The sequence below is a fragment of the Tasmannia lanceolata genome, unplaced genomic scaffold (assembly GCF_043159265.1).
Source record: "Tasmannia lanceolata isolate RefF3 unplaced genomic scaffold, GAP_Taslan_0.1 ptg000037l, whole genome shotgun sequence".
Classification (NCBI taxonomy): Eukaryota; Viridiplantae; Streptophyta; class Magnoliopsida; order Canellales; family Winteraceae; genus Tasmannia; species Tasmannia lanceolata.
Window position 1 is genome coordinate 52,864,352 of NW_027518714.1, and position 15,434 is coordinate 52,879,785.

A 15,434-nucleotide genomic window follows, 5' to 3' on the forward strand; every position below is an offset into this window, starting at 1 on the left:
TAATTGAGGCAACACTTGAGAAAAACGTAAATAGCATCCCAAGGTTAGCGTTTATTCCTCCTTCCTCCTATCTTTCTCCCTTCTCTTCTCTTTCCTTCATCCCTCCTCTTTCTTTCTCTTCATTTGCCTCTTTGTGATCTTTTCTTGCTTCTCCTATCTTCTTCTTTCTTTTCTTTCCCTTTCTCATCGACATCTTCTATTATTCCATGTCCCATCTTCTCCCTTCTTATATCCTATATCTATTCTCATCCTTCCCGGTTGAGTTTATCAATTGTTCTCTTCTTCTTCTACTTGATCTTCTTTCCCTCTTTTGTATTCCTTGATCTTTTCTGGATCCCGATCTCTCTCTTGATCTAGATCTCTCTTCTTGATCTTGATCTTGATCTCGGTCTCTTTCCTTGTTGCCTTGTATATTTCCTCAGTAATTTCATTGTTCGGGCTGCACACTGTAGACACCCTATTTTGACCGAACCCTTTATTGTGTTTGAGCAAAACCCCCAACAAATCAGTCAATTAGGGTCCCAAATTCCACCCTAGGGTAGGTTAGGGTCCCGGCTAGGTCCCTACAAAATTTTGTCAAAATCCGACCAAAAATGCCTAATAAGACGAGTTGAGTTAGAATGATAGTGTAAATAGGGGAGTGTATTAGCCATTAGCTTAGCCAGCTTTTACACTAGAGTGAAAAGCGGGGTGATTTAGTTAATTAAACTAAGAAAACTTACCTTAGGATGTGAGCTACCTTTAAAAGAGGGTGAATTATCTCACTCTAATTTTTGACCTAATTTCTTCCAAAGACCACCAATTTTCAGCAAAATCAAATATAAAACACATAGGAGGGGTATCTTAGGATAATAGAAGGGGATAAAATTATGTTAATTTTTTACTTAAATTTTTCTCCTTAGACCACCCATTTGCAACCAAAACCAAAGCAAAATTTTTGAAAAGGGGTTTTCCTATAAACTAATGAAGGACAAAAATTAAGGAAAAACTCTATAAATAGAGCTTTTGGGCTCCCATTTGAAAAAAATTAGGGCTCTCAATTTAATTTTAGAGAGAGGAAGAGAACATTCTAGAGAGAGAAAGAGAGAGTTCTAGAGAAAGAATGAGATCTAGAGAGAGAAAGGAGGATAAGAAGATTTCAAGGAGAGATCCAAGAAAAGAGCACAAGGTTAGTAGATTTTGAGTTTTCTTTGAAAATCTAACCTAAAATGGAAAATCTAAGTGGAAAATGCTTAAAAATTGTTAGATCTAGCAACCTATGGCTAAAATCTACCAAATATGTTTAAAAACATGTCTCATATAAAGATCTAAAGCAATTCACCTTAGATTTTGAGTTCTAGTTGAATTTCGATGTGAAAATGGCAAAATAAAGTGCTGTCCAGGTTCTTTTTGCCATTTTTCATCAATTTCCGGTTGGAATTCGTGAAAATTTCTCGCGCAGAAGTGTAGAGCTAGTTGAGATCTTCGATTTGGCGTATAATGGCCCAAAATTGGCCAAGAAACGAAGAAGTTGTGCCAATTTTAAGATTTCAGCTGAAAATTAGGGTTAAAATGGTGAATTCTTGGATATTTTTATGAAAATCTTTAGATCTAATGTGTTAAGCTTTGGAATTCAAATATTTATGTGTTAATATATGTGTGATGGGAATATCTAGTGAAATCCATGATAGATCTAGGGTTTTGATGTAAAATGCTCTTGTAAGATGTTGAAAAACTTCAAAAATATATGTTGTCCAGATTTTGTTTTTAGTTTTTCACTAAAATTCGGTTAGAACTGAGTGTTGTACTTTACATAAGAGTTGTAAAGCTTGTCGAGATCTTCGATTTGGCATATTACGGCCCAAATTTGGCCAAAGGATGAGAGAGTTATGCTCTTTTTAAGTTTCAGCCATTCAATGTATTAATTTTTTGGAGCTTTTGGAAATTTATTGCGTCGAGTAACTTTTGGACCGCTTCTGAACGGATTCGGCTGGAGCCGTAGAAGACAAAGTTGTTCGTTATAAGATTTCCTAAAACTTTGTCATTCTGTGCATTTTTCCAGAAACAATGTCTGGTGTGTCAAAAATCACTTTCAAAATTTCAGTTTTCTGGAAAAACTGTGTTTGCTGTAACAGCAGCTTATTGGTCATTTTTGAAGCACTTCTGGCCTGATGTGGCCGGAGCCGAAGAAGAAATTGTTTTTCCTTGAATGATTTCCTAAGACTTTGTATTTGAGCAAATTTTTCCAGAAACAATGTTTTGAGTGTCAAAACTGAGCGCGAATTTTCAGCTGAAACACTAATATGTCTTTTAATGGCGATGATCAGAAGCGACAATTTTCCGGCCACTTCTGGCAGGATCCAAACGAAGTGGTCAACTGAGAGAATGTCACTCATGCTGAGATCTACAATTTTGATTAGTAGGGTTTTTTATGGTTTTGATGTTTGAGGGGTCCGAAATTCAATGCAAAGTTGCATTTTTCACACTATAACATGACTGCAATTTCTTGAAAATCATGGACAAAATGAGCTCTAATCATTTTTAGTGGTTGTTTTTTTATGTTTTGAGCTTGGTAGCAAGTCATGAATTATATTTTGGATGTTTTTCATGATTTACTCGGTATTTTGGATATTTTTGTGAAAATTGCATTTTAGTAGAAATTTCGCTTTTTTTTTTTTTGAAGATTGTTCTGAGCTTAGATTAATTTAAATGGATGATTTTGATTATGTTGAGCATACTAACAGATTATAAATCATATATGGAGTAATTCTTAGGATTTATTTTGACTTTTGGGCATTTTTAGTGAAATTTGCATGTTTTGTTGTGTGCTTTCAATACATTTTCAATGCTAAGTGATTGAAATCAATAATGTATGCAAACAAATAATTTAATCATGATCAAACCTTAATAAAACATGCTGAAAATATCTAAAAGAAGCTGAAATTAAGCATTAAAAGATGCTAGGACCTTGTTAGAGACACACCACGAATAAGCTTGCTCCATTCTTCTGGTTCTTGAACTAAATGACAACTTAGCATCTAAAACTCATAAGATCACTTCTAAAACATATTTAAACCTTTCAAATCTTGTGAGTTTCATTCTTGGAGGCATGTCATGTCTCATTCCGTCTTTGAAATCCATCGCTTGCATCTCTTGTCTCTTGGTTACATCATTGCCCATTGATTACATCTTTTGCACACATCATCATTTTTCCTTTAATCCTTCCTTCATTGCAAGGGCGATGAAGGCGTTAGCCCAAGCCCATCTTTAGGGGACTTGCTCGGCCCAAGTAGCGCTCCCCTCTTTTATTTTTAGACTTGCCCAGTCTTTGGAAACCCTTAGAATTTGTCTTCTCATTGCAAGGGCAATGAAAGAGTTATCTAGAGCCCTCTTCTAATAGACAAGCTATGTCTCATGTAAAAAATGTCATACCTTTTGGAGACAGGCTTTGTCTCACTAGTGAGTCAACCCATAGGAGACTGTCCGAGTCTCATAACTTGCACTCCCTCTAAGTTAAAGGCTAACTTAATCTTTTAGTTGCCTTAACCCCTATTTTATCATTGCAAGGGCAATGATTAGGTTACTTGGAGCCCTTCATAGGAGACATTCAGTGTCTCATTAGAGTTAGTTGTTCCCCCATAGGAGACAGGTTTTGTCTCATTTGCCCCAGTTATCCATTTGTTTTAGGAGACTAGCCTAGTCTCATTACCACTCCCCCTCTTAGGGTTATGTACTAGGAGTCAGTCCTTTAATATATGAGTTTGTCCTTAGCTAGAGAGTCAGTTTTTAGCATAGGGGTCTGTCCTACCTTAGGAATTTGTCCTACTGTCATAGAATCATAGGAGTCTGTCCTATCGTCATAGGGAGCTAGGATTTTATCCAACATTTCATCAAGTCATGGGATTCTGTCCAACCCTTGCAAAGTATAGGATTCTGTCCAACCTTTGCAAATCTTCTGAGTCTGTCCTGCCCTTATAGATGTTTAGGAGTCTGTCCATTCATTTTGTGAGTCTGTCTTTAGATAGGAGTTTCCTTTTTAGCTATAGGAATTCAGCCCTTAGCACTGACACTCTTCCATGCTATGGATCACGGGGTGCAGATATATGGGTTCCCTTTGGCTAAAAGGGTGAAAACACTTTAAAAATTCAAAAACATTAGAAAACTTTAAAGAACAAAAATATTGAAACATTTCAAAACAACAAAAACACTTGAAAAATATTTGAAAAATCAAAACATTTGAAAAGTCGAGGGTCATTAGAAGAATAGTTAGGAAAGTCTGTTCCAAACTATGTTGGCTTGATCCCCTCCCAAGGGTACGTAGGCAGCTTGGGATTCTTATCCCAGGTCCAGTCAAACCTTTCAAAATAAACATGTTCAAATCATTCAAAAATATAAAAATTCTTCAAATAAATTTTTTACATCGGTTTTCGAAAAGACATTCCCCTAGAGTTAGGAGTCTGTCCTAGATATTTGGGATGTCGTGGTTATGTTGATGATGTGTGTTTTGTGTGAGTGTTCCTAAAGTTAGGAGGCCTCGAGTCGTGGTCGGTTAGACACTTAGTCGAGCCGATGGCTAGATTAGGATCCACTTAGTTAGCCCATTATTTTCCTTAGAACATATACCCTAGTTACACATAGGATGTAGGGCCTACTTGCATTAGACTAGATTGATTTGCATTAGTTTAGGACTATATAGGTGTGTCCAAAATACTTAAACAACTTAAACATGAACCAAGTCAAACTTCACATTAGAGTCTTAAGGTTTATTGTCCTAAAGTCATAGGGGTTTGTAGTCTAGTATTTGTTTGTATGTTTGAGTGATTTCTTTCTTAGATATGTCTCTTGTGTGATTTTGGTTGTGTGGCTTGTTACTTGTTATGATTTCGAGTATAGGAGCATGCTAGTGTGCTTTTTCCTGACATGTTGAATGATTACTTTCTTTAGTTGATTCACATGCTTAGCTGTAACATTTATCTGTTTACTTATTTCTTGATCATATGCTTAGCTGTAGCGCTCATATTCTTAGATACAGCTCTTTACCTTTGTTGATTATTACTTTTGCTATCATCTACTGACATTTGCTCACTGTGCATGTTCGTCTCTTTAGTTGTAGATGTGCATGTGTATGTTTACCGTTTACTTAGATGAGTTGAGTTAGGATTAGATGAATATATAGAGACTGGTAACATGGTTATCTGTTATCAGATCGATACTAGTCTTCTACGCCTCTTTATGAGACGACGGATTCTAGTATTCATTCTAATGACAGATGAGACTAGTACCAACTGTCTTTAGGCATGGATGTTAGACATGATGTATAGAGATAGGTAGCAGGGTTATCATTAGTCTTCTACGCCTCTCTAAGAGATGTTGGATTCTAGTGTTCATTCCAATAACAGACGACGCTGATATCAACTCTTCTTAGGACCTGGATGTTTATTTTTCTTTTGCCTATCCCCGAGACATGCATGCTTAGGTAAACGTCTTCTCGGGGATATTCATTCCCATTTCATATGATTTTCGCACAAAATTATTCAAAGTTAATAAATAAATGGCATAAGAGATCGGGTGTTTACACTCGGGCGAATTGGGGGCGCCTAACACCTTCCCCATTCGTCATCAAGCACAGACTTTTATATCTCTGGTTATCCGTTGCGACAGAGTATAGTATGGGATCCAGGGCCTACTTCCTTGGATGACGACTCTGAGTTATTTTAGGTACGTCTCGATTCTGGGCTAGTCCCGAATCAAGAGGTATCTCATTTTACATTGTCACTCATGCTGTGAGGGGCACTCTTTCGAGAGTTCCTTGGTAGAGCTCTCCTTCACGTGTGGAGATCTCAGAGGATCGACGGGGATCTCGTATCCTCGCCAGTTCCCTCGGGATCGGGGTCCACACACACGAGGACATTTTCTCCACTCCAGTTCCATCCATTGCTGGTGGTGGTTATCCTAGACTATTTCGAACCTTTCCGGCTTCTCCACCACCCTCTTGGACTTCTGGCATACGAGATTTGAGGTTGATGTGCTGACTTTTCTGGGTCAGATCTTAGACCCTATTTTGAGCCACTGATACCTTTGGACTGTTATCTTTGCTTATACCTTATCCAAGAGCCAATCTTATCTAGTTTGGTGGTTACTTTGGGCCCTAGATTTCTCTTTTTCTTTATTTTCATATTGTATCCAAACCATACATTTATCTTTGGGACATACGCCACACCACCAAAATTACGAATTACTCTATTGAACATCTTGATCTTCATTGTCCCAATTCTTATGACGTCACAAGTTGACCTGTCACACCCAAGGACACTATACCTACGCTTATTTCCTGGAACGTATCAAAATATTCTCTTATGAAGCATGCATGAAAAGTGCTCATGCATGAAAAGTGCTCTGAATCTATAATCCACTCATCAAAAGTAAAAGTGTGATTACCTGTGGAGCATGTGAGAATGTCTCTAACCACTTCTCTATTTTCATCTGTTGCCGCCACCACCGTATTTGTACCACAATTGTCCGACTTGTCAGCTCGCTTCGGACAATTGTTGGCCCCAATTACATGGATCGATTATGCGTGTTGTGATCATAAGAGAAAGGGAAGGGAGCATGGGAGATACGCGGCCAAAGGGCACGTGTAGAGTTCCATCAAAAAACCAAGTGTAACACCAAAATATAAAAAACTGTATACATCAAAACAACTTACAAGAGATTACTACGCTTGTTCTCCCTTAAGCCTTCACCTTGAAGCTTCTCTCTAAGCTTTCCCTTGAAGTCCTTAAGCTTACAATCTCTACACAAAGATTCCATAGTTATAGACTCAAGACATACCTAAAAGTGGCAAATATATTAACCACAAAGTTGTAGTTCCCATGAGTCCTCCAGGTATCCTAAGCAACTACATAGGAACTCATCATTTGACTCTTTGATAATCTAACTAGACATTAAGAACTTTAGGAAACACCAAAAACTCTTTATATTTTCCACGCACAATAACTATCTAGAAGACTAAAATTACTTTTCACACACCCATGCACATTTATTTTGATTTACAATTTCAACACCCCTCCTTGAATCAAAATTCCAAACAAATTTTTAATCTTAATCAATTTGATCTTCATCAGCACTCGATGAAATCTTCATCTTCAACATAGCAATTTCTCCTTCAAGCAATTCGATCTGATTCTTCAAATTTGCCACATCTTCCCTTTCTTCCATTTTAAGATGATTAGCATCCACGAAGACGATAGGGTAGCATTTCGGTAAAAAAAATGAACGGAAACATATGTTGCACTTTCTTCAGTTTCTTTTTTTGTACTTACCGTATTCTCGAAAAAATCATTTATCCGTCCATTATTTCCAACTTCGACTGAAGTTTTGAAAATTGGTTTGTGGTGCGGTCCTTCTTTCCAAACACTGTAAATGGGAGGTTCTAGCTTCAAGTATCCCATGAGTCCTCCAAGTATCCTAAGCAACTACATAGGAACTCATCATTTGACTCTTTGATAATCTAACTAGACATTAAGAACTTTAGGAAACACCAAAGACTCTTTATATTTTCCACGCACAATAACTATCAAGAGACTAAATTACTTTTCACAAACCCATGCACATTTATTTTGATTTACAATTTCGACACCCCTCCTTAAATCAAAATTCCAAACAAATTTTTAACCTTCATCAATTTGATCTTCATCGGCACTTGATGAAATCTTCATCTTCAACATAACAATTTCTCCTTCAAGCAATTCGATCTGATTCTTCAAATCTACCACAAGTTCTCTTTCTTCCATTTTAAGATGATTAGCATCCACGAAGACGATAGGGTAGCATTTCGGTAAAAAAAATGAACGGCGACATATGTTGCACTTTTTTCAACTTCTTTCTTTGTACTTACCATATTCTCGAAAAAATTATTTATCCGTCCATTATTTCGAACTTCAACTGAAGTTTTGAAAATTGGTTTGTGGTGCGGTCCTTCTTTCTAAGCACTGTAAACGGAAGGTTTTAGCTTCAATTTTCCGAAGCCTCCATTAGAAATGCTTTGAATGAAGCTTTCACGACAATGGTTTCCATGGTGCATCAAATATCATAATCATTGCCTACTTGCAACACCATCGGGATAAAAAGAAATTTGTTCTTCTTCCTAACACTCATCGGGAAAATAAGAGAAATTTGTTCTCCTTCCCGAACACAGAGGAGGACACTTGTCCTTTCAATCTTGAGAATAAGAGAAGAGTACTGCTCTCTTTCTCACACAAAAAATTTTCATCACCCAATCAAATGGAATTACCACAAGTTGATATACAGAAGAGAATCATTCACTATTCTAACAAAAATCCTTAAACATATCCTCTCTGTTAAACCTTTAACTAGACCATAATCATCCTTAAAAACCTTTAAAATAGATCTTTCCAACCAAAATACTTGAAGGAAATTCTTTACTTGAAACTTCAGATCTTGAAAAATAATCCACTTTGACATATCTCCACTCTTTTGACAATAACTCTTTGTATAAAACTCCAATTGATGATCCATTTTTTTTTTTTTTAACTAGATAGAAAATTCTTTCAATTAGTATATTATAAGCCATGTTTTGACTGAAAAAAGTTCCTCGAAAAATAGAATAAAACGTGCAAGAATTCTTAGACTGGTTTTTCAACACAACACATCCTACGAGCAAGGCTCTGATACCTCTTGTTGGCCCTAATTACATGGATCGATTATGCGTGTTGTGATCATAAGAGAAAGGGAAGGGAGCTTAGGAGATACACGACCAAAGGGCACATGTAGAGCTCAACCAAAACACCCAAGCGTAACACCAAAATATAAAAAACTTTATGTATCAAAACAACTTATAAGATATTACTACACTTGATCTCCCTTAAGCCTTCACCTTGAAGCTTCTCTCTAAACTTTCCCTTGAAGTTCTTAAGCTTACAATCTCTACACAAAGACTCCATACTTATAGACTCAAGACGTACCTAAAAGTGGCAAATACATTAACCACATATTTGTAGTTCCCATGAGTCCTTTAGGTATCCTAAGCAACTACATAGGAACTCATCATTTGACTCTTTGATAATCTAACTAGACATTAAGAACTTTAGAAAACGCAAAAGACTCTTTATATTTTCCACACACAATGACTATCTAGAAGACTAAAATGACTTTTCACAAACCCATGCACATTCATTTTAATTTTAATTTCCAACAACAATCCCACTTGATGTGGCCATATTCTTTGCAATGATAGCATAGCATGCCCTTTCCGATGACCCTGGGTCTTGACATGTCTTTTATTGATCCCCTGTGAGATGGCCTTCCTTTTTTATTCCCACTATAAACAACCAACTCATCCTTTAACTTCCATCAAGAATAGGTTTCTACCACATCTCATTCGATAAGAACGACGTCGTGACTTCCTCTAACTTCAGCCTATCATTACCATACAATAAAGTCATCATGAGGTTGTCATACAAACCTGAAAGTGAAGTAAGGAGCAAAAGAGCATAAGAAGAAAAGGGCCTTATCTTCTTCCTTCAACTCATCAACCTTATGGAACGGAATCACAAGCTCATTGAACACATTAATGTGTTCCAGAAGATTCCCTTCTTCTTGCATCTTTAGTCGTACAACTGCCACTTCAAATACAATCAGTTGGCCAAGCTTTTTGACATGTAAAGCTTTTCCAACCTCTCCCATAATTTAGGAGCTTTTTCTTCTTTCGTAATGTTGAACATAACATTATCTGCCAGACATAGTCGAATTGTGGTGACCGCCTTCGACTCAATGTCTTCACACTTGGTATTTACCATCTTCTCCGGCTTTCCATCCTTTTTCTTTTAACGCCTTAGTCAGGCCCTATTGAACAAAGATGTTCTTCAACCATAGGGTGAAACTGCCCTTCACGTTAAACCTGTTGATGTTGAAGTATGTAGAAATCGACTTTACCACCATCTCATATCACTCGGTATTTTTCGTTGTAGGAACCACCTCAAACAAGAATTGCTTAGATAATCTTTCTACCCTCCGACGACCAATGTAACCATGATCCAATCACAACACCCATGATCGCTCCACCCAGCCTCAAGGAACGCTCCAACCACAGCTCTAATACCACTTTTTGAGAAAACTGCGGGGCAAAATCTCGATTCAATCATGTAGGGTATATGAAAAGAAGAAATAAAAATGAATCACAAGATGAACACCGAGATTTTATGTGGTTCGGCTAAAATAACTACATTCATTGTTAGGTACCTTACCAATATGCCAAAAGCTCTAGAGCCGATGGAACGAGTTAGGCAAGGCCTTTTAAACCTGTCCCATACCAGGCTGGCCCCACTCAGTCCCATTCCTAGGGGGCCGCACTCAGTAACGAAACATTCCACCAAGCTTCCGTATCCGCCATCCTCGTCAGCCCACTCTGTGACGGCTTTCACTCTGGCAGTTTTTCCAGGTAGCCCTTTCCACAGGTCACCCCTTCCATGGCGGCCCACTCTGTGGCAACTTTACTATGGCGACTTTCACTCCGCTTTTTTACCAGGTAGCCCTTCCCAAGTAGTCCTCTCGACAGGTCACCTCTTCTGTGACTTGAACATTGGACGTGGCGGGTGCTCTGATACTATATGTTAGGTACCTTACCAATACGCCAAAAGCTCCAAAGCTGATGGAACGTGTTTGGCAAGGCCCTTTAAACCTGTCTCATACCAGGCCGGTGCCCACCCAGTCCGATACCTAGGCGGGCCCCACTCAGGACTGCAACATTCATGGGCGAGAACACGATCTTCACTAGAGAAATAAAAAAGTAAGGCTTACAACGGATTAACACAAAACTAGCAAACCCGCAACCCTTTCCTTGTCCTCTCAACCAAGACCATACACGTAGTAACCTGAGAAAACCCCAAGAGAAAACTCCTCTCTCTCTCTCTCTCTCTCTCTCTCTCTGTGTGTGTGTGTGTGTGATTCTCACACCCCGTTTGTACGTGAGATTTTCTAACTATAGTTTTCCCTTTCTCTCTATCTCTTTAGTGGTGTTTGGTTGCGTGGCATATAATCAGAGAGTAGGAGAAAAAGTAGCGGGTGTCGTTACCAATATATGGAGAGGGGAGAGAGAGAAAGAGAGCATCATTTCAAAGAAAATCAACCATAATTCTTTGCTTTTGGAAGAAGGGGACAAGAAAGAGACAATCAATTATTACATGAGAGAAATCTAAGGTAATCAAAGGGAGTCCAATGCATTTTGGCAACCAAACTTGGAATGGGATGCCAAATTCCGACGGCTGCCGAGCTTTTTTGCAACCAATCGAAGCTTAGGAAACGAAGTGATTTTCCTATTTCTAGCTTTCTACCACAATTTAGACAACCTTATTGTGTTACTTGGGAAGCGAGGCAACTTTCCCAATAATGATGACTAGATTTTATATGATCTTTTGATGTATTCATATTTCGATGTATTTTTTGAGGTATGAACCATGGAAAATTTCAATTTCAAAGTTTCCATTAAACTTGAGTTGGTGTTGCCCATTTGTTTTAGAGAGCTCGCATTAAGGTATTTTTGTCTTTTTATAACACAAAGTCAACTGTCAAAAATTGGCTAGTCACCGTGTTGTATTGCAAAATTTGGCCAAGAGATGTGAAATGGTATTCCCAACCCCTTTTTTCTAGCATTCCTCCCACCCACCCCCCTTGTTGGACTCTTCCTTAAAATAGTAGCATTTATTTCAACATCCATCTCTTGTTTACCCTCGTTGGAATGGGTCAGTTCCACATAGGGTAAATACAAGGGTAACCCATTCTGGGGTAAACCATTCCAGAGAAATCTACTTACCCTACATTGGTTTGCCCTCGAAATAATTTCTTGTTGCAATATGTTGGGTAAACTGAGGGGTATTTGATTTCCAGTGATCCAGTTTTGTACATGGTAGTGTTGTACATGGTAAATGTATAGCTTTATATTAGAGGGCTAGGATCATCTTTTCGAAGAAATTTTTCTACCATTTGAGGACCAAGCAAAGGACGTAACTTTAATCACTTTTTACGTGTTTACGTGCTGCATGCACACTTGGCAACACTTAACGTAGGCATACTAGATCTATGACTCAATCACCTTAAGTGTGTCAAATGAACGATGCATCATTACACTTTTCCATTTTACTAGTACATGCTATGTGCTAAGCACTTGAAGAAGAGAGAGAGAGAGTTGGTGACGTATCCCGTTCTAATAACTACCTTCAATGGGAGTATGACCTACCCACGAGGACGAAAGCTACTTACGACCACCCTAGGGTAGGTCGCACGACTTACGATCACTAAAACAATCACTACTGCTCTGTAGGATCCAAATCGTTCATTGCTTGGGCCACAATGAAAATATACAGGGAATTGCTAGCATACATCGCAGAAGGCATTTCATGGTTGGTCTGTTACACATCAGACCAGCCACCTCGTGAATGGAGACAAAAGCTGTTGTCTTCATTCACGAGGTGTTGTTGACATGCGACAGACCAGCCGTGAATTGCCTTTTGCGATGGACCCTAGCAAATCCCAAATGTATAAGATGATCCAACCCTTCAATCTAAAGAGGGATTGTACATTATAGACATCTCTATAAATCCGAGGGTTAGGACTATCTTATGGAAATGATTTTTGGGACACAACATATATATTTACGTTGTGGCCTAAGAAATGAACGGTTGGATCATCATAGGATCATGAAATGATTTTTTGGGCAAACCTGATTTACATTGTGGCTCAAGAAATGAACGGTTTGGATCATCAAACGAAATGGGGCCGTACATTACTTTCTCAAAAATACTAGACTATAGGGCCTCACACCATATAAAACTCGGAAAAAAGATATCCTCGGACGGGTGTTTCTAAGTGAGAAATTGTATGTTAAATTGGCCGGGCGTGCATGCAAGTGTAAGTGACAGCCACTCTTGATATTTGATCCAATGATCAATAGGGTAAAAGTCAATAATCCTCTTGATCCTTCGATCAAATATCAGAGTTCTTATACGGTTTAAGCCCTTATAGTCCCGTATTTTTAAAAAAGTGACCACACTATAGGATGATCCAAACCTCTACAGATCCGAGGGTTGAGATCATCCTATAGAAATTATTTTTATTTACGGTGTGATCATGTGGTCCGTACTATTCTTTTTGAAAAAATACGGGAATATAAGGGTTTACACCATATAAATCTCCAAAATAGGGCGCCTGCCAGTGCACGAACGCCCACCCACCATATAAGAGCAGACGAACACGTTGCACGAGACGGGCATACTAAGTTACTTTTTAAGGACCAGTATTTAAGCATTAAAACACGTGGCCGAAGATAATTGGTCGGGCTGATCTTCTGCCAACCCAATAAGTAATGCTAGTCGGCCTAGTGCTCTAGAGTCATACCAAACACTCATCCCAAACTTTCCACGTGTCTGATTTTTTGTTTTGTGCATCTACAGACCTTTCATCTACAGCCCACGCCCCTCTCTTTTGATATTGACACTCCAACAAAAACCAGTAAACAATAAGGAGATACACTCACTCACCTGAACAATCTCGATGTTCGGAAACTTAGATCGGAATTGCTCAGCCACCTCCTTCCCTAGCGGAGCTCCGCCGCATCCCACCACCATCAGAGAGCTCAGATCGTACTTTCTGACCTCCTCTGACTTCACCATCGCCACCACTAATGGCGGAGTCACCGGCATTCCGGTCACCCGAAACTTCTCCACCGCCCGTAGCATCGCTCCAAACTCGAACCGTTCCATCAAAACTGAAGTCTCACCCATCGCAATATTCCCCAAGATAGCAAAAAACCCAAATATATGGAAAAGCGGCACCGTGAGAAGCGTCACCGGTGGCGACTCAATATCCTGCCGGGACGCATTGTACCTATTGAAGTATAAATAAATGATATTATAGCTCTTGGGTTCAAGAGATTTTACAAGGTCTAATCCCTAAAAATCATTTCCCCTCATAGATGTTTTCATAATATGCAGTTTCTATAGAGATCGTAGGCTAGGATCATCCTATGAAAATGATTTTTGGGGCGCCACCAATTTATCTTTTGGCTAATCAAATTGACGGTTTGGATAGTACTTTACAAGCTTACATGCAACATGTAAAATAAATAGTTGTATTTAAAACCTAACAACTCCTTAATATTAGAAATTCACATGTACTTGTTTCACCGTACCCGCTAATTAGAGTGATGAAATTCCGGTGAGTCAGAACCACGCCTTTGACATTCCCGGTCGTGCCGGACGAGTAGAGAATTGCTGCAGGATCAGATTGATTTATCACGTTTTGGTGGGGTTTATTAGTGGTGGTGCAATGTATCATCAAGGATTCGAATTCAGGAGAATCAAGGAGGATAGTAGTGGGTTTGGGGAGAGGAGGGAGCTTGCTGGCTGTGGATGACGTGGCAAAGGCTATGACGGGGCGGGTGAGGTTGATTTGGCGGGAGATTTCGTACGGACTTCCGGCGGGATTTGCCGGAGAAACAACGACGCCAAGGGAGAGGAGGGAGAAATAGAGGATTGGGATTTTGAGAGTGGTTGGGGCAAGGATGAAGACGGTGTCGCCTTTGGAGAGGCCGGTTAGGGTTTGGAGGGAGGAGGCTAGGGTTTGGGCTTTGAGGAGGAATTCGGGGTAAGAGAGACGGTTTCCGGTGGCGCCGTCGATGAGGGCGGTTGTTTCCGGCAGAGGAGAGGGGAGGAGAGAGATGGCGTAGGAGGCGACGGAGAGAGGGAGGTTTTGTCGTGGGAGGTGAAGGGAGGGACGGAGACTGTGGAAGGTTTTGGTTTTGGAACAGAAGCCTGATTTTGGATCTATGGATGGAAGGCTTGGTTCTGCCATGAGAGAGAGAGAGATTGAATGAATTGGATAGGAGCAGAGGGAGAGGGGATGAATATATGGAAGATATAAGAGAGAGAGAGAGAGAGGAGAGAGAGGGGGAAAATCTATGGAAGATAAAAGAGTGTAAAGATGTGAATGGAGAAGGGAGAAACTTCTCCCGGTTTCCCAATTGGTTCGAAACTTTAAATTGCTGTTATTAAATTAGACACGTCAATTTAGTAGGGGAATCTATGAAAAATCAAGACCATTGATCTTATAGAATATTATGGGGGAGAGGATAGGTCTTGATGATAGGCTATAAAATCAAGACCATTGATCTTATATTAGGATATGTCACTTTCCCACCATTCGACCGGTCTCTCTCCACACTCACACTCACACACACACACTCTCTCTCTCTCTCTCTCTCTCTCTCTCTCTCTCTCTCACCATTTGACTGGTCTCTCTCCAGAGAGAGACACACAACAGGAACAGTTGGTGGGCCCAACAGAAACCGTTGGTGGAATGGTGGGCCCATCTTTACACAACATAGGCCCCGCCCATACCACTGTAGGATAATCCAAACCGTCCATTTGATGGGCCATAAACGT

General features: G+C 39.4%; 1 protein-coding gene across 2 annotated transcripts in view; it reads right to left on the minus strand.

Annotated features, from left to right (window-relative positions):
- The window catches only part of LOC143860485 (4-coumarate--CoA ligase-like 9), a 30,666-nt gene extending 15,808 nt beyond the window's left edge, over window positions 1–14,858 (minus strand). For both annotated transcript variants that reach the window (XM_077371156.1, XM_077371157.1), the window contains exons 1-2: window positions 14,183–14,858; window positions 13,533–13,878 (exon numbers count right to left, since the gene is read on the minus strand). In XM_077371156.1, coding sequence (XP_077227271.1) covers window positions 13,533–13,878; window positions 14,183–14,844 — 1,008 coding nt within the window. In that variant the 5' untranslated portion in view covers window positions 14,845–14,858. The remainder of the gene's footprint in view (window positions 1–13,532; window positions 13,879–14,182) is intronic.
- Between the last annotated feature and the right edge of the window lie 576 nt (window positions 14,859–15,434).